The sequence below is a fragment of the Equus quagga genome, chromosome 12, assembly GCF_021613505.1.
Source record: "Equus quagga isolate Etosha38 chromosome 12, UCLA_HA_Equagga_1.0, whole genome shotgun sequence".
Lineage (NCBI taxonomy): Eukaryota > Metazoa > Chordata > Mammalia > Perissodactyla > Equidae > Equus > Equus quagga.
This window is the reverse complement of record NC_060278.1, coordinates 21,321,714-21,343,005: the sequence shown is the minus strand read 5'-3', so window position 1 is coordinate 21,343,005 and position 21,292 is coordinate 21,321,714. Positions and strand designations below refer to the sequence as shown.

Here is a 21,292-nt window from a genome sequence, read left to right as displayed (position 1 = left end):
GCGTGGCGTGGGCCAGAAATGCTGCTGGTAAGTGAGCCTCGGGAGGGCAGGACACCTCCTGTGGAGCGTACACAGAGTAAGAGAGGAGGGCCTAGGACTGACCTGAGGGACACGAGCATCTCTAGGCAGAGGCAAGCCCAAACAGGAGCCAGGAGCAGGAGGAGTCAGGGAAGGACGAGAAAAACCAGAAGCCTCAGAACCACAGAAGACAAGGGAGGAGAGCACACCAAGGGGAAAGGGAGGGTTCACACACTCAGTGCCCCGGGACAGCCTAGGGGACTAGAGACTGAAGGCAGGAGGCGGCAGCTCAGGGCTCCAGTGAAGGCAGCTTCAGGGAACCGGCAGAGGGAGGCAGCAGACTACAGTCAGACACAGTGAGTGGGGGGTGAGTAAGAAAAAGCAAACGTAACCAATTTTTCCAAGTCTGACTAAGAGAGGGGCCAGAGGGAGGGAAGGAAAACAGACCGTTAAGGAAGAATTTTGAAAAATGACTGAGTAATTGGTAAGAAACTAAGAAAGGCATACTCTGTGTTCATATACGCATCTCTTACAGCAGCTGTAAGTTTACACGTTTCCCCTATTTTTGCTCCCCGATGCCTAAGAAATGCTGGGTACTTAATAGACTCTCGATTGATTCTTTTAAATAAATCTATGACTAGGGGAGAATCAGCTCTTCCAAGTACCTGTCCTTGGCTTTCCCACTGGACTACAAGCGTGAGGGTAAAGACTCTGTCTTCTTCTACCTTTGAATTTTCCACAGCGCAGGACTGAACCCATGGCAGGTGCTGTATGCTGACAGGAAAAATACTACTGCAAATACCAATTATATATCTAAGTTCCTTCTTATTGATTCTGAAAAGTCATTCAAACATTTAAAAATTAGGAAAAGACACTACACTTGCAATATCCAAATCAAAAAGGGATTAGAGAATTAATAGAAATAACTGTTCAGAGATGTCAGGCTGCATGGACAGGTGAAGTTGATGGAAAAACATCATGGTAAACATAATCTAATAGTTTTGTTTTCTAATAACAAGATAAGAAGAGGGAACAGACATTATCAAGAACACTATGATATATATTTAAAGCTACTCTAAGAAAATATAAAAGAAACTAAAATTTTCATGGCCTGTTAACTTAGCCAGCTTCTACATTTTAGCAGCAATAAAAGCTTTTATTATAGGACTTTAATGAAGTTTGCGCAACTAAAAATAATCTAGTATCTTATTATGCCTAATTAGATAGGTTTGTAAATCACTTCTAACTTGGATTTCTAAAAAATAAAACACAGATCCCTAAACTACCATGACAAACTAATTTTCATTAAATTGCAATTTCATTAGAGTTGTCTGAGCATACAGTTCAAAGAAAAATGTTATTGGCATCACATAAATATATTCAGTGAGCAAAAGAGGTAGGCTCCAATATCTGCATTTTTTCCCAGTGCTACTCTCTTCAACAATGAACTACTGCGACTACCCCCAGCACATTCTCTTCTACACCTGCTCGCCTGCCCCCAACAAGAAGGTGACATCTGAGGGAGGCAGTATATCCTCAGTCTAAACACTAACACCCTGAGAGAGATCAGTAAGAGCAGCAAAGACAATGTCCCTTTGATCATAACCCAACCACAAGACAGAAAATTGAATTGACGGTGTGGGTCTTTAGATCAGGTTACAGAAAAACTTCAAATAATTTTACTCCTTAAAAAAAGATGAATGAGATGTTATCAGGGAACATCTTCAATGTGAAATTCTTTATAGAGTTTTATTTTACATTAAACACCTCAAGTTTAAGTAGAACTGGCATGGATCCCAGCAGGACATTTTATAATTAAAAAAATAAACAAACAAAAACTCTCAAAACAAACTCAACCTGCATGCTTGAAAGTCTAGCAAATAGCTTTTGAGTTTCTGTAAACATTAAGATTACTTAACACTGACCTAAGAAATCCTAACATAAAGCCTGTGATTTCTCTCCAACCAGTCTGTAACTAGTCCTCTCTATAAATAAATACCAAAGAGAAAATTAAAAAATCTAAAGAAGTCCACTCACAGAGAGTGAAAGATCTCTGTGGCTGAATTCAAGATTTTCTTTTAAACTGTAACTATTTAACACCCAGGTTTTCTTCTCTCAAATAGCTACAACTCAAAGACTTTTCTATTTTGCTAATAAATAGGCCTTTATCACTAAGCAGAATCCAGAACTATCTAATTCATTCATACGGACATCATGAAAAACAAAGAGCTGAGGAAGCAATGAGAGACTCCTACCTCCCACCAGTCTTAAAGATTAGATCCGCATTAGGCGCTCCCTTTGGATGTTGGTAACGAGGCCGCCGCTCCCGATTGGTGTTTGCTGGAGCGGGGCGCTGGGCAAGAGACTGCAGCATTTCTGTAATTAGGAGCAAAACAGAAAATGTGGTTAACTCTGGCAAACGGACTCCCCTATGAAGCAAATAAAATCCCAGGGAGATGAAGTTTATTAGTTCTGTCAGATGGCTGACTAAAGAAAAATAAGCATTATGCAAACTAAAATGATTGAGAAGTTCTGAAAGGGCCTATCAGGAGATGAGGTGTGCTCTTTAGTAGCATTTAATATCCATGTTCCCCTTATTGTCAATTTGGCCACTATGTAAGCGTCCTGTGAGGCAGTAAAACAGAATAAGAAGCACTCTAGCACAACTATGAGCACAGTGTTGGGAGCCAGACAATATTAGTTCAAATCCCAGCTCTGCCACTTATATGCTATGGGACTTGTGGTTCAGTTTCCCTAAATGTAAAATGGGAATGATAATAACACTTGTCTCATAGAATTGTTGTGAGGATTAAATGCTTTGAAAAAGCACAAAAAAACACAGTCCAGCCCATAGTAAGCACTTGGATACTAAGTGTTAGCCATTATTATTATTAAGAATGTTGAGTATCAACTGGGAAAGAAGATTCTAGAAGTGGGATTTAAAGATCGAAAACCAGATATTTATTTTCACAACAATCTCTTGCACAAAAAGTCGTTTGTCAGTACAGTGCTATATAAACAATCATGTTACAGTTCTAGAATCTGGGTGCCACAGGAATGCCAAAAGGCTGGCTTATGAGATGCCCATGGACTCTATACACAAGGTTCCAGTTAATCCAAGAGTGCTGGGTATGTCTGCACAAAACAAGAATCCTAATTTGAGTACACCCTCAAATCTGAAGGAGCACGGGGTCCCCGAGACCAGGATTCCCAAACAGACAAAATGAGTTGATAAATATTTACTGAATTAATTTGCTCACAGTTGACTGGCAACATGGGGCAATAAAAAATTGACTGTGATCTCAGTTGCAAACACAGCTCTAACAGTATGGAATTATGGAGGGAGCAAAATATGAAAATTACATTACTGTTATTTTACAAGTAAGTGAAAGAAAAATGAAGACAGAATAGGATAAGAAAAAAATCAATCTCTCAGGCTGAATACATGCAAACATGACATGAAAAGGTAAAGAATAACAACTCTGATATTCTATATTTAAAATGTCCAAAAGGCATAAAAACTTTCCACTTCTGCTTTAACATGATTTATACCTTGATAATCTTCTTGTTCTTGCCGTTCATTGATATCTAGTGTGAGCTTTTTCATTCTCATCCTCTCTTCCTGTTCTGCCTGTTGCTGGTTCCAATGATTTGCAGCAAGTTGGGAAGACATGGGTACATTAAGGATCTTAAACTGAGAAAAAGAATACAAAGGAATCACAGAGGGCTTGAGAAAATAAAGACTTCAAATAAAATAGTAGAATTAAGCGAGTTTAAAAAAATAAGAACGTCTTTCTTTTGCTGTAAGTCAATAAAGACAATATCACCTAAGAACATAAACAGATACTAGTATGACTCTACTAGAAACAAACCCATTAGGGCTGGATAGGAAGTAAAAGGCCATCAAGTTCAACCACCATGAAAAACAGAAGGCCCCTCTTTGCTGCACCCTTTTAGAAGTGCCCATTCAGCAAGAAGGGATCATTTTCCAACCTGTAGGCCCTGTCATGTATGGCTAATTGTCAGAAAGGCTTTTATATTGCTAACTGTAATCTGCACTGTTTTCATTCAAATGGTTCCGCCCTCCTGACCTATACAGAACAAATCTAGTTCACCTTCAGTATTAATAGCCCTTCACATTTCTAAAGACAGCTGTGATGTTGGAAAGGAGGCAGAGTTAAGCAACTGACCTATGGGGATCTATTTCTCTGTTAGGGAAAAGAGTCCTTATCTATGGAATGTTTTTGTTTTTAGCAGGATGTCCCCGGTTTAGGATTGCGCAAGGTAAACAAACCTTTGAATTTATGGGCCACGGCTCCCCAGAAATTGTTAAGCTACATAACTAAGTATAAAATGGAGATGTTTCATAACCTAAATTCTCTCTGCTGTGAATAATTTGCACACTTCACTTGAGAGACCTCCTCTAACACTTTGGACCAAAGGCACGTCTGATGCAGAAAGGAAGGACTTGGGGAGCTGTGCTTAGGAACCCAGACCTCTCTCTCTTTCATCTACGCCTTTCGAATACTTGCATCCTTGAAATTATTAGTAAACCTTAACACTGTGTAAGATCTCTGATTCATCTGAGTCTGATTTGACAATTTGATTCTTTGTATTATCTCAGATGTCCTCTCTCGGTACTTTCTTTCATGACGCATTTTAGTCAACGTTCGTCTTAAAGTATAATACCCAGAACACTAAATGCAGAAGGCCAGGCACACTCAGGTGAAAAATATTAAGTGTGGGTGTGAAACTATCTACAAATCCAAAACAACCACATTTCACATTTATCACAGCAGATAATTAAATATCTCACATATCAAAATAAAAATATACTTAAGGTAGTCCATTTAGCTGCCAGCCTAGCAGACCTCTCGCCTCCTCGGTGAACTTAGTTTGACACGACCCATTCTTAGTGGTCTAGTACGGACTCCAATGACCACTTTCTATTTTATGAGCTCACAACTACCTTTCTTTTAAAAAAAACCTTAGTGAGGTATACCGGACATACAATAAACTGCACAAACTTAATTTGAATTCACAATAGTTTACATCATTGTGAAATTTCAGTTGTACGTTATTTCTTGTCTGTCACCACATAAGTGCTCCCCTTCACCCTTTGTGTCAACCCCTCACCTGCCTTCCTGTGGTAACCACTGAACTGTTTTCTTTGTCCATGAAACTGCACAAACTTAAAATGTACAATTTGGTAAGTTTTTTTTTTTTTAAGATTTTATTTTTTCCTTTTTCTCCCTAAAGCCCCCCAGTACACAGTTGTATAATCTTAGTTGTGGGTCCTTCCAGTTGTGGCATGTGGGACGCTGCCTCAGCGTGGCTGGATGAGCGGCGCCATGTCCGCGCCCAGGATCCAAACCGATGAAACACTGGGCTGCCTGGAGCATGCTAACTTAACCACTCGGCCACAGGGCCAGGCCCCAATTTGGTAAGTTTTGACATATACACAAACTTAAGAAAACCTCACTGCAATTGAGATAATGAGCATATCTATCACCTCCAGGTTCCTCTTGTCCCTTTTGTAACCCATCTCTTCCTCCACCCCATCCCAAGGCAACCGCTGGCTAACCTGCTTTCTGTCACTATTCATTAGTTTGCACTTTTAAAATTTACATAAATTGAATCACACAAGATGTATTCTATTTTGTCCAGCTTCTTTTACTTAGCACAATGATTTCGAGATGCATCTATGTTGTCATACCTATCAACAGCTCATTCCTTCTTATTGGAGAGTAGTGCTTCCTTGTATGAATATACCACAATTAATTCATTCACTTGTTGATAGGATTTGGGGTGCTTCTAGTTTTGGATTACTATAAATACGTTGTACATTCATGCATAAATGTCTGTGTGGACAAGTTTTCATTTCTCCTAAACGAAAAATGCTGGGAATGGAAAAGCTGGGAAAACCTGGTGTGTTTTACTTTTTCAGAAATGAAAATGTTTTACAAAGTAGTTGCACCACTTTACATGCCACTAGCGGTATATGAAAGTTCTGGTTCCTTCACATCTTTGCCAACACTTGGTATGGTCAGTCTTTTTAATTTTAGCCATTCTAGTGAGTGTACAGTGGTATTTTCATTTTGGTTTTAATTTTCCTTTTCCTAATGCCAACATCATCTATTTTAAAACTCAATCTAGAATTGTGCTAAAAGCTGACATCAGGGGCCGGCCCCGGGGCGGAGTGCTTAAGTTCGCACGCTCTGCTGTGGCGGCCCAGGGTTTTGTCGGTTTGGATCCTGGTGCAGACATGGCACCGCTCATCAGGCCACGTTGAGGCGGCGTCCCATATGCCACAACTAGAAGGACCTGCAACTAAGTACCAGGGGGGATTTGAGGAGAGAAAGCAGGAAAAAAAAAAAAAAAAGCTGACATCAAGTTTACTGGATTGGGAAGTTTTCAGAACGTATTTTTTCCTTGCTCTTGAAAAGGGAAATATTTGCCCATTATCAATGTTTGACTACTGGGCCATTTTGTAAGACTTTTCTAAGTTTAATGACAACTGCTCTAGAATTGCATAAGTTCTCTCAGTCCTTAAGAATATAAATTGTTTATGTCTGAAGACAAGGACTCATTTAAAGTACATAAACTATCACTTTTGATATCATCTGCTTTTACCCAATCTTTAATTTACCCTTTTGGGTTGAAAATCTTTCTTTTTCATGAAAAGGAAAGTGAATAGTTGTTTTTTCTATAATCTCTCCACAAGCAGTGGGATTACCTTTCCTTGTTCTTACGGCTCTGAACACAGCCTTTTAAAAAAGCACTTCCACATCCTCTTAAACCACGTCTCCTTTAAAAATTGCTGGTTGTGGGCTGTTTATTTCTAAATTCTAGTGCATATGGTCTGAGGATGGTCAATTTTTCCTTCTTCTACAATTATGAATTCTATGCTATCTTTTTTTCTGCCCCTTCCTCAAATTTACTTTCATTTCCACGTTATAAGCAGTTCCTTCATGAAATATATACTTGTTAGGGAATGCCAAAAAGAAGTTAAGAACAAGGACTTTTGTAGACAGACAGACTGGGCTCATACCTCAGCCTTACCATTTATTAGTATGAAATAGCAAATTACTTAAGAACACTCTTTTACTCACCTATAAAATGAGGATATCTATACTATCTTTTAGGGTTGCTGCGAGAATTAAATGAGATAAAATATGTAAAGTGTCTAATATAGTGCCTAGTACATAGTAGGTACTCCAAAAATATTACCTATTAGGAATACATTTAAATATAAAGTTCAAAATAAAAGTCTCCCTCACTGCTTCCTATACATTCTGAAAATAAAACTAGCAAAACAAAATCACAAGTCAATTAAAAAAAAAAATCACCTGCTCAGCAGAAAGAGCTCGCCAACCAGTGGGCAGAAAGTGAAATCCTGAACTACTTCTGAATAACTGTCCTTAGGCCTGTGTAGTACTCTGTATCAAGAATCTGTCTGGGGGCCAGCCCAGTGGCACAGCAGTTAAGTGCGCACGTTCCACTTCGGCAGCCCGGGGTTCAGCGGTTCGGATCCGGGTGCAGACATGGTACCGCTTGGCACGCCATGCTGTGGTAGGCGTCCCACGTATAAAGTAGAGGAAGATAGGCATGGATGTTAGCTCAGGGCCAGTCTTCCTCAGCAAAAAGAGGAGGACTGGCAGCAGATGTTGGCTCAGGGCTAATCTTCCTCAAGAAAAAAAAAAGAATCTGTCTGTAGCAGATGTGACCTGCCCAAACCATTTTTTATTTCCACTAACAACAACCGGAACAAAGTTAAATAAAATGGCCATAATTTCCTGTCATAAATGCTTTAATTTAGTTTTCAAAACAAACAGTAAGACACAAAAAAATAAGTTAATAAAAAAGTTCAGCTCCAAATGAATTTTCTGTGAGACTCTACATGTGTCTAATATGTGAAACAAAGTTCCATAATAAATTCACTCTTCCTCAACAGTACAGTTATTGTGAGATGTCACAATAATTCGAAATGAAATTCTTTATTTTCAGTACTATTCATGTGGAAAGCATTCTGTTGTACCTGTATTTCCAAATCTAGGTATTATAAACCATTGGTAGAGAAAAGCTCCCTTAAATAGACATTGTAAACAGAGTTGGGCCAAGTTACTATGACGAGAGAGCGAGACAGACAGAGAGAGAGAGAGGGAGAGAGATATGTCAGATTCTAGAAAGACCACAACTATGAGAACAATTTCCAGAATGAGAACTTGAAGCAACTTTCCAATCTTCCCTGAATAGAACAATCATGAACTAGTTAGTAGGTATTCTAAGTAAAATTTAACCTGTCAGTATAAATCAACAAAGACAGAGCTACATAAATTAATACATTAATTTTAAAGATATAATTACATATAAAAGAACAATGTCTGAAATACAGTAAGAATTCTGAGCAATGTTAAGTATTATCTCAGTAAAATACAGAACATCTATTGGGCTTTGAGAATGACAGCTAAATTTGAAGTCATTCTCCGTTCCCAGCATCAAATAAGATGCCTTATTTGAGATGGTAACGGTAAGGAGAGGTGAAGTCTGAGTTTCTTAATGTAAATTACAGAGCCCCAATATCATAATGCTAATCAGCCAGCTGGTTTTCCTCTCAGTTACTTTACTGACTAGTTTTAAACATTTATAAATATACGCAAAGACGGAGGGAGCAACACATTACTGTTTTACAAAATACTCAAGCAAAGCAGCCCAATAAGAAATGCAGATAAATGATTCCCTGAGCACCATGAAATCACAAGCTGCAGATGCTTTTTGTTTTTCTTTTGCTGAGGAAGGTTAGCCCTGAGCTAGCATCTGTCTCCAATCTTCCTCCACTTTACATGTGGGTTGCCACCACAGAATGCTGAGGAGCGGTGTAGGTCTGTGCCCAGGATTCAAACCTGCAAACCCAGGCTGCCAAAGCGGAGCATGTGAACTTAACCACTGCACCACCGAGCCAGCCCCTTAAGTTCTATTTTAAAGCTACTTCATAACTATAGTTGAAACTGGAAACAAACAAACAAATAGATATATGTATCCATATACACATATCCCAAGCTACTAGGATAAATATCAACTACTCCAGTCAAAAGATGTAAAACAAATCACAACTCTTTATAAATATTAACTGCAAGAAAATGGGTTGTTTACAAGTATTAAACTACAATAAATATTGTGCATTTGTTTAAAACAATCAAAAGCTCTTTAAAACATAATTTGTTCTATTACATTAAAACTTTTATTTGAACGATCTAAATATTTTATTTCAATTAATTATTCTAATTCATAAATATTTAAATCTAGAAAGAAAGAAATTATCAACAGCATCATCCCTCTTTCTTTTCAACTATTCACTTCACTGGTGCAAATTTTTCTTCTTCTAATGACTACAGAAGAAAGTTATTTCTGAGTACAACTTTGGTGCACAAAGAGATCTTTCACTTAAGTTAAGAATTAAAGATTCCTATAAGGCAACACCTTTCACACTTCTAGAAAAAACGTTGTACCAGAAGGGCCAACACCCAAAAGCCAAATAAAGAAATAAAAATCAGAACAAAATATACTTTCTTTTTCAGACCACAAAATACCAGTGACGTTTCTTCAAATAATGTTCCCGAAATTGAACATTTTCTAAAATTCCAAATAAAGTTATGAGTTGAAAATTTACTTAACAACCAAGTACTCTGAGATCTCATTTCATGTTTGCTAATAATATTTTTAAATAAAGTTCAATAAAAATATTTCCTTAAAAAGTAAACAAAATTTCACAGCCCTCATTTTGTATAAAGTTGTATGGGTTATATACTGTATATAACCTACAGTATATAACCTACCTACTTTAAACCAAAAATATTTCTTCTAAAAATACAGTCTGATTTTGACCCACGCAATTTAGACTTTAGGACTGCTGAAATGAATTTATTTCACAAAGCTCAAAAATTTCTTAAAGTAAGTTTTATTTCCAATGCCTACATGTTCTTATAAGGGTCAAATGGGGTATACAAGTTGACAAAAGTATAATGAATTTTCATGTGTGCCCCATGAAAGGGAGGGACAAATGAAGAAAACTAATTTACTATTATGTAATTTGATCTTCACACAAAGATATTCCTAAACCTCCTTTTAGATAAGAGAAACCAAGGCCAATGTAACATGAATGTTCAGGAGCTGGACGGCAACGGGAACCAAGGTATATCCACCTGCCATGTACTGCCCTTCACAATTAATTAAAAAATAAAAAAGACGGGTAAAGGCTTTGGGCATGCCTTAGAATTTTAGAGTTTTGAAACTTTCTTTTTGCACCAAGAAAAGCTGGTGATGGGGAGGAGGGGGGCGGCGGCAGTGTGTGAGGGCTGAGAGCTTTTAAAGAAAGAGACTGAAGCAAAGCTAAAATGCGATGACTGAAATACAAAGTCCAGCTCAGAGAACTAGGCAGTCCCTGAAAAAGAAAAGGAAAAACCCTGGGTTTTGAGAATCCTGGTTGCAGAGCAATTCCAGGTGCTCTGAGAAGAGCAGTTTTGGCAAAGATCTCAATCCAATACCAAGTTTAGAGGCCTGATTAAAACAAACAAAAAACGCCCTTATTTTTCTGGAGACTGAGTGGAGGATAGAGGAGTGGAGAAATGCCAGAGCTCAACCCTGGCCTGAGGGTGGGAGAGGGCAGAACTTTCCTGAAAGCACAAGAACCCCAGAGCCTAGGATGGAGGAAAGTCTTGATGACTGGAAAGGAATTATGAGGCCAGTGTATGAGAGAGATACAGCATTGCTCTGAACTGAAGTCGAAGTTAACTATTAACACGGGTCATGACGCAAAGTCTCTTCCAGCCTTCCATTCCACGACTCTAATGGGTGTAGTTTTTGTATCTCAAGATTTACTTGCACTGTGGCAAAATAATGGGACACTGTACAACTTTGATCCTCTGTGTAAACAAGAAATTATCTGACAAAAGTAGAGATAAAAATTTATCTAGGCATCATCTCTTTGAGGTTGTACTGGTGGCGAGGGAACAGAATATCCCTTCCATCGCAGATGACACCTGATTAGAGGTCCTCTCTGCTCACCCCAACTAAACCAGATGTCTTTCTCCTTGCCTCCTCCGACCCCAGTCTCTTCCTATCCTCTTATCTTGCTTTATCTTCCTTTGTAGCATTTTCGCCAATCTGACATTATGTATTTCTTTACTGTCTGCCTCTCAACACTAGAAAAGCTCCCAAGAGAGGAGGGACTTTGGCTGACTGCTGTATCTTGCACATTGAATAGTGCCTGGTATGCAGCAAGTCAACAGTAAATATCTGTTAAATGACTATCTGAAGGAATGTGGGAGCCAGCTATTGGACTTGTCTACGATAAGCTGTGGTAGCTTCCCTACTTCACAGAATCTAATATTCCATTAATTTTAAGATGCGCCACTATTTTACAAACCACTAAAAAAAGAGAAAAAAACTGCTAATTATCACAAGAGTCCATCAACTCTAAGAGGCAACTTGATTTCAGAAATATTAAACTGTGAAAAAATTGTTACAGAATTGGTAACACAACATATCCTAGAGTGGCGTGTGAGAGCCAGGCCTTATTGTCTCTACCATGCTTTTCACTACCTCCAAGTACAGAACGTTTGCCCCTTGCCCGACGCGGACTTGAGCTCCCGAGGGCAAGGAGTCGATGCTGTTTATCACTGTCGCCTCAGCCCCCAGAGCAAGATCTGGTACACGGTAGACGTTCGCGAAGTATCTGACGAACGAATGTAGGAATCTATGTGTGAACCCCTAAAGGAACAGCTTAGGAGTTGGGGAAATGATTTTGAGGGGCCCTCTGTAAGATGAGGGGAAGGAAGGGGGAAGCAGTATAAGGAGAATGGAGGAGAAGAATTAGGAGTCAAAAAAACAACGATTTTTCAAGAGAACTTTTGGCAAGTGAACATGTTTTTGAGATACATCTCCTCCTTTCCTTTCCGGCCCGGAGCACACTTAGGGAACCTTCCTACAGAGTCAAGGTACTTATATGTTCTTACAAACACATATGAATTTACATTTTAAATGTCCTTTCCATTAAAAAATATCTATTTGCTAGAAGTCACATGTGTCTTCTATACATATAAAGATAAAATTATTTCTACTACTGAATATTTTAACTGTTTCCAACTCTTTTCCCCTTGTAGGCAAAAGATAATTTAGAATCTATAAAACAAAGTTACTACTTATACTTGATAACTAACAATCAATAGTGAAAACCCAGCAGACAGTTTCTTACCTGCTGTTTATTGCCTTTTCTTGTTAACATGACAAACGGCATTGTGTCTGCAGACTCTGCTTCTCCCTCCCCACCACCAAGTGGGGGCCCTTTCCTGAGCTGGCTTTTGAGGTGCAAGGGAATAGCAACATCGAGTTGGTGCACTTTAACAGATTCGCCACTTCGTTGCTTAAAGACAGAGATGAAAAGAATATAAATACTCCAAGTTATACATGAATATATGTAAATATAAATTGCAAACAATTCATTCAGTGCTATATTACTTAAAATATAACAATCATTAGAGCCAGAGTGATCTTTCTGAAACGCAAAAGAAACCATGGAGTCGTCCCCCACCCCTAACCCTTACATGTGGCTTGGAAGAACTATGTGATTTGTCTCCTGTTTATCGCTCTGGACTCTCCCAGGCCCCCAATGATGTAGGTTCTACCAAATTTCCCTGTACCTCGAGTGCACCGTGCCCTTTCATTCATGCCCACAGCACACATCTTCCTTCATCATTATCATGTACCATAACTGCCTGCTTGTCTGTGAGAATCCCCCACCAGATTGGCAGGGTTCATCACTATACACCTTTTCCCTGGTGTTCTCTGGTAGTGCTTTACACACAGAAGGTGTTCAATATTTAAAAATGGAACCTAGTAACGCTCAGATTAATTTCTTGTTTGTTAATACCAACGTTTTTTAACATTCACACTGGATTTATCAACCAATTATTTAAACAAACCCTCACTGAAGACTTACTGTGTGTTAGGCTTGGAGATATTGATACTAAAAACAGTCTCTATGCTCAAAGAACTCATAAACTTGTTAAGTGAGAGAAACAAATTAATTATGATTCATCCAAGTATGTATAACCTGTGTTTGGGGTGGAGCGACTACAAATGCCTGGTTGGGAGGGGGTGGGTGCTAAGATTTCATGAAAGGTTAAATACAAATGGGACATCTGAGAACGTTAACGACTTCATATGACTTCGTCCAAGCATGTGGTGAAAGGGCAGCTTGGGGAATATGGAGGGAATTTAGGCAGGGGAAGAACAGGTGCAACACAAGGACATGAAACAGCATGGTTACATTTAGGGAACTGCAAAAACTTTTCTGTTTGATGAGTGGAGGAGGAATGAAGGAAGAGCTGAATATGATTCTTCAAAGCTAAGCAGGTAATGCTGAAAGGCCATGAAGGTTTTAAAATTGCTTTACTACAACTTAAATTCACAATTTAAATATAGGCTCCATATTTGCAAGAGACTTGCAAATCAAGCAAAATGGTAAAAAAGGTGTAAAGTATACAGTTTCCTTGTTTTTGATTTCTAAGTTCCAATTTGTTGAATTTGTCTGAAGTTCTCCCAGGTTCATAAGATTCATAGACTTTTTACTTAAAATTTGAAAAGATCACGTTATACAAATCCTGATTTGTAAATTATCTTTTCCCCCCAATGGCAAAATTAACAGACTCTCTATAAATTATTTAAATACAAAAATGCATTAGCAAGTGTGTCTGTACGAATGGCTCCAGCTACCTCCCTCTGTCCCACTCCAAGACGCAACAACTAGTAAGAGGGCATGTTCTTCTAGATTTCTTTCTTACATATATGAACATACACATATCAACACAACTAGACACTATGCATGTTGTTCTATCCTAAACATACATGTTTTTCTTCTTTTTGATTCTACATCTTGGGCATCTTTCTAGCTGAGTATATACAGAGCTAAATATATGGATATGTCCTTATTTATTTAATTGGTCCTCTACTGACAGACAGCTTAGACTTTTTTTCTATTACAATGTGCCATCTTTGTATAATTTCATGCACTTGACAGAGAATTACGAGGGATAAACTTTTAGATCAAAAGGCATGCCCATTTGAGAGGTTTACTAAATTTCTCTCTAAAAGGCTGAACTGATTTACATTTACCAAATGTAGATATTTACCCACACTTAACCACAATGGGTATTATCACTTTTTAAATCTTAATATCTCATGATCTGGTAGAAAGGCTTGTTTTAATTTCCTTATCTTTTGATTACCAGTGAGCTTTAACATGATTTTGTCTATTCTTTCAACCAAAAAAATTGGGTTATTCATCTACTCTCACTGGTTTGTAGGATCTCTTGGTTTAGTATAGACCTGTGCTGTGTAGGGTATAGATTTTTTTTCCTGGTTTGGTATTTCTTAAAGTTTCTTATGGCATTCTGTGCTGGAAGGCAACAAAGCAAAACGGTTGAAAACAGACTGCACTACTACTAGCCATGCAGCCTTAAGCAAGGTTTTGTCTTTCCAAGCCTGCTTTTTCAACTAAAACACAGGAATACTAACAGTATCTGACGGCACTGTATGAAGAATAAATGTTAAGTCTTAATGCATTGCCCAATTGTCTTCACAATTAGTAAGATTTCTGATAGATTTGCAATTAATTCTGGTGCGTAAATAAAATAGAAATTCAGATTTTTATTGACTATTTGTTGAATAATTCATTTTCCTTCAAATGATTTGAAATGTTATCTTTATCATATTATTAAACTGCCATGTTTTAGGTCTATTTTGGACTCTCCTCTGTTTCATTAATCTATCTATCCTTGTGCCAATCTATTATTGTATGTTTAAAAAGTTTTAATATCCTGTCACACATTTTCCAGAAATTTCCTAGCTATTTATTCTTACAGATGCTTTTAAGAATAATTTTGTAAGTTCATTCTCCATCCATCTCCCTGTTCTCCTCCCCACTCCCCAAAAAATTCTCCTGGTGGGACAGAATTAGGATTGCACGAAATTTAAGGACTTGATTTATGGTACTGATTTATGATACTGCATCTTCCTATGACAATTTTATCAAAGGAAGAAACTCTGTGCTTGTTTGCTTTGGGTATTTGATAATGTTTTAAAATTAGTGACTAATACAGAAGTTTCTTCCAGTGCACTAAAAACATCTGCAAAAATGTGGATTCAAACATCCCCCCTCTCTGATCGTATCTTCCCACCCCTCCAGCTCGTTTTTTCAAAACTCCCAATAAGGAACAATTATCGGGCTTTATCAAAAGCTTCCATTCTTTTGACTTCATCAGCTTTTCTACCTTATTTCTAAATGCTGGAGTTCCTCAGGGCTCAACCCTGGACCTGCTTCTCTTCTCTCTCCACACTTTACACCTACGTGGTTCATTTATGGCCAAGGCTTTAAATATGATCCAACAACCACTCCCTTTATGTTCCTCTTCTGATCTCCAGACATTCCCATTTTGACACCTCACAGGCTTCTCAAACTTAGCACAGCCAAAGAGGAAGTCCTGTTCACTCTCCCCTTGATTCCTGTCACAGAGCCAGCGGCCCAAACTGCGTGTCATCCTTGACTCCTCTTCCCCCACGCACCCCTATCCAATCAAGCACCAAATAAACCCAGTTCATTCTACTTCCTAAACGGTTTTCAACTCCAGACTTCCCTCCAGGTGCCCTGCCACCAACCTGGGCAGACGACCCTCGTCTCTCACCTAGATTGCCACGTCAGCCTTCTAAGCAGTCCCCCTGCTTCCAGTCTTGTCCCAGCCTGAACTACATCCCCCCAGGCCCGGCCACTCAAAGGAGTCCCATCACAGTCATCCACTCTCCTGCTGCGCCATCCTCCTGCAGACTGGGCTCTGTTAATCCTGGCCTTCTTTTAGTTTTCAAACATGACAAGTTCTTTTCTGCCTCAGGACCTTTGACACATTGTTCCCATATTCTCCCAATTTTTCACCTAGCTGGCTCCATTTTACCTGTCTTGTCTAAAATTCATGATCTCAGAGAAGCTTTCCCTGATCATCCTATCTAAAAAAGGTCCTTCCTTTCCCTTCTACCACAGCATTCTTTTAGTTCCTTAATATTTATCACAATTTGAAATTATGTATTTGTTTAGTTGTTAGATATCTACTTACCCCATAAAATGACATTCTCTAAGGCCAGGAACCAGGTTTTTATTTACTACTTTATACTAAGGCTGTTGCACAGTGCTAGGCACACAGTAGATCCTCAATAAATATTTACTAGAAAATGAATGACCGAGTAAAATGGCTACTGACTCATGTAAGATAGGAAGTTTCATTAAGAAGTAAACTGTTTATTACCAATTCAAAGGAATTATAATGATTGTTTTATTTGATGATGTGCTCCTAAATGATATGAATCTAAGATTTATTTCATAAATTAAGAGCTTTCCAGATGAAGAAATTTTAATATATGTAGGAAGAAGCAAATTGGCTTAAGATATCTATAATGCTAATTTGTACATTATTATAGCTTTTGGCCTTGGTAGCATCAATAAAAGTAAAATCCACTATTTCTTCTCTAAAAGATTACTCTATCAGCATATAAAGTTTCTAAAATAGCTTCTCTCTTAAAAATAACTCTCCTCTTTCAACTCTGACCCCCTCGAGCTATCTCCCCATTTCTCTTCCCTTTCTAGTAAAACTCCTCAAGAATTAGCTATGTCTGTATCCAGTAATTTCACTTCCTCCTTTCCCATTCTCCACTGAACCCACCTCACAGGGCTTTCACCCCATGATGCCAGAAAAGCACTCTTCTCAAGTCACCAAAGGGTTTAACAACAGCTATATACAGGGCTGAAGTAAACAGCCTGTGGGATTTTATCTCTAACTATAGAAAAACATAGTTATTCTACATTACTGGGACATTTAAGAAAATGTTAGATAGGGCTTTTCATAAAATCCAGTGTATTAATGTCATGAATACATTAAACTAACATTTATTTAAACATCAAATAACCAATATTCCTCTAAATGTTTATATACAAGTTATGCAAATTATAAATCAAACTTAAGAATTTACTAAACTAAAATTTCCCCAAATATTTATCTTCTGCAAAGTTTGACCCCCAAACAAATTGCAAGTAAAGGGTTTTAGAAATAGAGATACGATTTAAAAGAGAAAAGGCAGAGATTGGTACAATAAAATTTACTCTAAGTCTTATATTTACTACATTTTTTCCCACTCTATCTCAAAGAAACGTGCAAATCAGGACGTGGGACGTAAGAAGCAGTGGCAGCTGCAAACTGTATACATCAGGAAAAAGCTGCTGCAGAGAGACTGTGGAGCCCCTCCTATTAACCAGAACCGAATGTGCCGCAGCATTTTGTTTTAGTAGCTGCTCTGGAATAGAGCAATATTTAATACCTGAAGATTTTCCAGCATCATCTTATCCAGGGCTTGAATGAAGTCCTCGTCTTCTACACAAGGCACATGCTTAAGTCCGCCACCTTTAATCATTACCTCCTTATTAAAACAAAACAAAAACAAGAAATCAGACCAGAAAATTTAACAGTAATGTTTCGTATGGCAGAACCTTTTTGTATTGATAACCTATTCAACATAACTCAAGGAATGACTGAGTAAAATATATAGCATTATTAAATGTTAAAAGAACTTGTTAATAAAGAAAAGTACTTCGAAAAGAAAACAAATTGAAAATAAATTTCCAAAAGATATTTTTCAACAATCACAAGAAACAAAATTCCAGTGGCTAAAACTGAAATACTATGAAAATGTTGCACAATTTCAAAAAAGCAAATTTTCAGCCATACATACGGTATTTTCCTCATCAGTTTCGTTCTCCTTGTTTGAATCTGTAAGGTAATCTGTATTCTCTTCCTCTTCTTCCTCTCCTTCATCATCATCATTATCAGAACCCTCCTGAAATTGTTTAACATTAAGAGAAGATTAAAACATTTTGAAAAGGGCTACTACATTTTACCCGCCTTAACAAGATTTTACAGCTCTTGTTTAATTGTTTCCTCTTCTCAAGTCCCAGTCTTTTACATAGTCTGCCTCAAACAGCAGGGCAAAGTCAGCGGGCTACATTTACGACAGCCCAGTACGTGAAAACCCGTTTCACTACTTTCCACTGATCTAATAATACAAAGAGCCTTTGTAGAAACTCTTCCTTGAATTCCATAAGGAATGAGTTTTTCTTTTTTTTTTTTTTAAAGATTGGCACCTGAGCTAACAACTGTGGCCAATTTTTTTTTTTCTTTTTTCTGCTTTATCTCCCCAAATCCCCCCGGTACATAGTTGTATATCTTAGTTGCAGGTCCTTCTAGTTGTGGCATATGGGACACCGACTCAACATGGCCAGACGAGCGGTGCCCTGTCTGCGCCCAGGATCCGAACCAGCGAAACCCTGGGCCACCGCAGCAGAGCACAAGAACTTAGCCACGGGGCCGGCCCCAGGAATGAGTTTCTTGAACCCTCTGTATTTTTATCTTCTGAAACTGAGACTGAATTTCTCAAGTTGTTCTTTAATATCCATCTAACTCTGCAATGAAGACCAATAAACAGTTCAAATTTGACACTGTCACCAGGTGAAAGCAATGACACTACATTTTATACAGCACTTCAGTTTGGAAGGTGCTCTTACATACTTCATTTAGTTTGCTCTACCCAATTCTGAAGAAGGAAGGATAAGCTTTACTCTCCCCACGTTTATACAAGAAAAAAACTTAAGGCTCAGAAAAGTTAAGTGACTTGCCCAAGGACACACTGCTTATTAAGCAGAAGAGCCAGCAGTCCTGATCTCCCTTACTCGTGGCTCTCAAGTACTAGTTGTCCCCAGTGTCCTGTCAGTAGCTCCATCTCCTCTTCTATTAGTCACAATTCCTTTCCAAACAGAAGACTGCGCAGAACCCAAGTGGATTTGCAAACGCGTGCAAAAAAGAAGCACACCGTGATGCTCCTTCTGTGTATCCTTCCACCTCCAACAACACAATTCACTCTAAGTGCCATAAAAGTTTTAAAAAAAGACTACACTAAACCCAGCTGCTTCTCATTGTACCAAGAGAAATCATGTGAATGAGAAATCCTAAGAGAAAACAAATGATGTAAATGTTACATTTTTAGTATACATAGCAATTAATCTCAAAAATTCAAACTGTATTATTACTTACTATACAGACATTTGGAGACTTCGAGTTTCTAAAATGGAAATGTTTTGGGAAAGTACAGAAATGCATTAACTTTTTTTTGACATAACTCTATAATTCAAAATTAAATTTGCAATAGAGATGCTCTTAAATTTGCCCTTGAAAAAATTAATCATTTATTAACAGTTAAAAGATACTTCCTATTCAAAAACTAAGTTAGACTAAGCTAAAATGCATTAACTTTTCCCCCTCGATCTTCCTTTTTGATATTACTCAGGCAAAATAAAGTGGGTTAACTTTGAAGTTAAAATGTTGAACAAGAATTTCATTTGTCCTAATCCCACTATACATTAACATAATAACCTGTGAGATTAGGAAGTCACTGGCCACAGAATCCATGCTGGCTAAGTAAAGCACAAGGACAGCATAGGACAAGCCAAACTGTCTGAGTTCAAACAGTGGCTCGCCACTTACCAGTAAGAGATCTTGGGCAAATTATTTAACCTATCTGTGCCTTATTTTCTGACTCTCATAGGGTGGTATGAGAAATGGTAATACAAATACAGTGCTTAAAACAGGGATCATGAATAATGAATGCTTGATAAATAATTTATTGCTATTACATAATAAATTTTATACTTTGTTAAATTATATAAATGCTGCAGGAAAACAGAATTTTAGCAAAAGAACATTTACTTAATCTTTAAAGTCATCTTTGATTTACATAGCTGATATTGAGGAGAAAATATTCTGGTTGTAGGGTGCTAGGAATAACTTCAAAGGGTCATATGGAGCTTGAAAGAATTGCAGACCAAGATGAAAACAGAACAGTACAATCTTTCTGAAGAGTGGAACCCTAGCCCTTTTCTTTCTCAGTTGAAGCAAATATTGGTAGAGTATCCTACATTGCTCTTATTACTTTATAATCAACCCACCTTGTCTCTTTAAAAATTGTTTCCTCTCTGTTTGGAGAGCAGTCCTGGGAAGGGGTTGTCTTGGGTGGGAGGAGAAGTAAACTATTCCAACTTCATTTCCTTAAAGTAAACCACACCTTTTACTTCTCCTCCCAGACAAGGCTCATGAATCAGCCAGTTGAACATTTTGTTTTTCCACTTAGCAAATACACATCTATCATGCATAATATTCACTTTACAACTGGAAAAGTAAGCAATGGTTAAAAATACTACTGTCAAAATTATAAAGTTCACTTTTGAAAAGGAGGAAATGCATTTAAAGGAGTAAATATAATACATTACAACTCTTCAAATGAGAAATTTATAGGACAATGAGTCACTCTTTAATATCACATTTACCAAGGATGTTTAATTTGTTAGACTGTTTACCTAATTAACACAGTAGCAAAATTAGAAGACAGCCATAAGATTATTCTGAAAATACAAAATGGAAATACTCTCTCATTTCCTTTTGTCGTTATAAAATACTAAATAAGCCAATTTAAATTGTACTATAGAATGCTTCTCTGACAATCTCATCTTTTAAAAGAGCAATATAATGTCCACTATTATATGGAAATCAATTATAGGAACATATTCCAGTTCTAAATTTTTCTCAGTTTATTTATATCTACTTTAGGGGAGTTCTCAGGTTGGAAAGATAAAGTGCTGGCACTACTGTATCGTGCATCTGAAATGTGCTAAGAGAGTAGATCTTAAAAGTTCTCATCACAAGAAAAAGATCTGTAACTAGGTAAGATGATGGGAGTTAACTAAACTTATTATGGTGATCATTTCACAATATATACGTACAACAAATCACTACACTATACACTTAAACTAATACAACGTTGTATGTGAATTACATCTCAATAAAACTGGGGGGAAATAACAAAGACATAAAGGTACATTTGCAACACCTACAAATGCTGGCCACTTATAAAAACTGCACATTATTGTTTAGGCTGCCTTTTACGAAATCATTCATTTTTAACTAACAGCAAAGCTATTGTTATGTTGTGAAATCATACAAAATGTTCAATAACAGATGCAGACCTTCAGGTCTAAAAGAAACACAGCCTTAGGGATTTTCACTTCTAACTGTAGAAAATTTTAATTACTTTAAATTATGGGTCCTTTTTGTTTTATGTTAAACGGATT

General features: G+C 37.6%; 1 protein-coding gene across 1 annotated transcript in view; it reads right to left on the bottom strand.

Annotated features, from left to right (window-relative positions):
* Nucleotides 1-2,269: 2,269 nt before the first annotated feature.
* Nucleotides 2,270-21,292, bottom strand: part of UPF2 (UPF2 regulator of nonsense mediated mRNA decay) — a 105,141-nt gene continuing 86,118 nt past the window's right edge. Inside the window, exons 17-21 of the mRNA XM_046678827.1 lie at nucleotides 17,848-17,952; nucleotides 17,437-17,535; nucleotides 12,272-12,439; nucleotides 3,571-3,712; nucleotides 2,270-2,394 (exon numbers count right to left, since the gene is read on the bottom strand). Coding sequence (XP_046534783.1) covers nucleotides 2,270-2,394; nucleotides 3,571-3,712; nucleotides 12,272-12,439; nucleotides 17,437-17,535; nucleotides 17,848-17,952 — 639 coding nt within the window. The remainder of the gene's footprint in view (nucleotides 2,395-3,570; nucleotides 3,713-12,271; nucleotides 12,440-17,436; nucleotides 17,536-17,847; nucleotides 17,953-21,292) is intronic.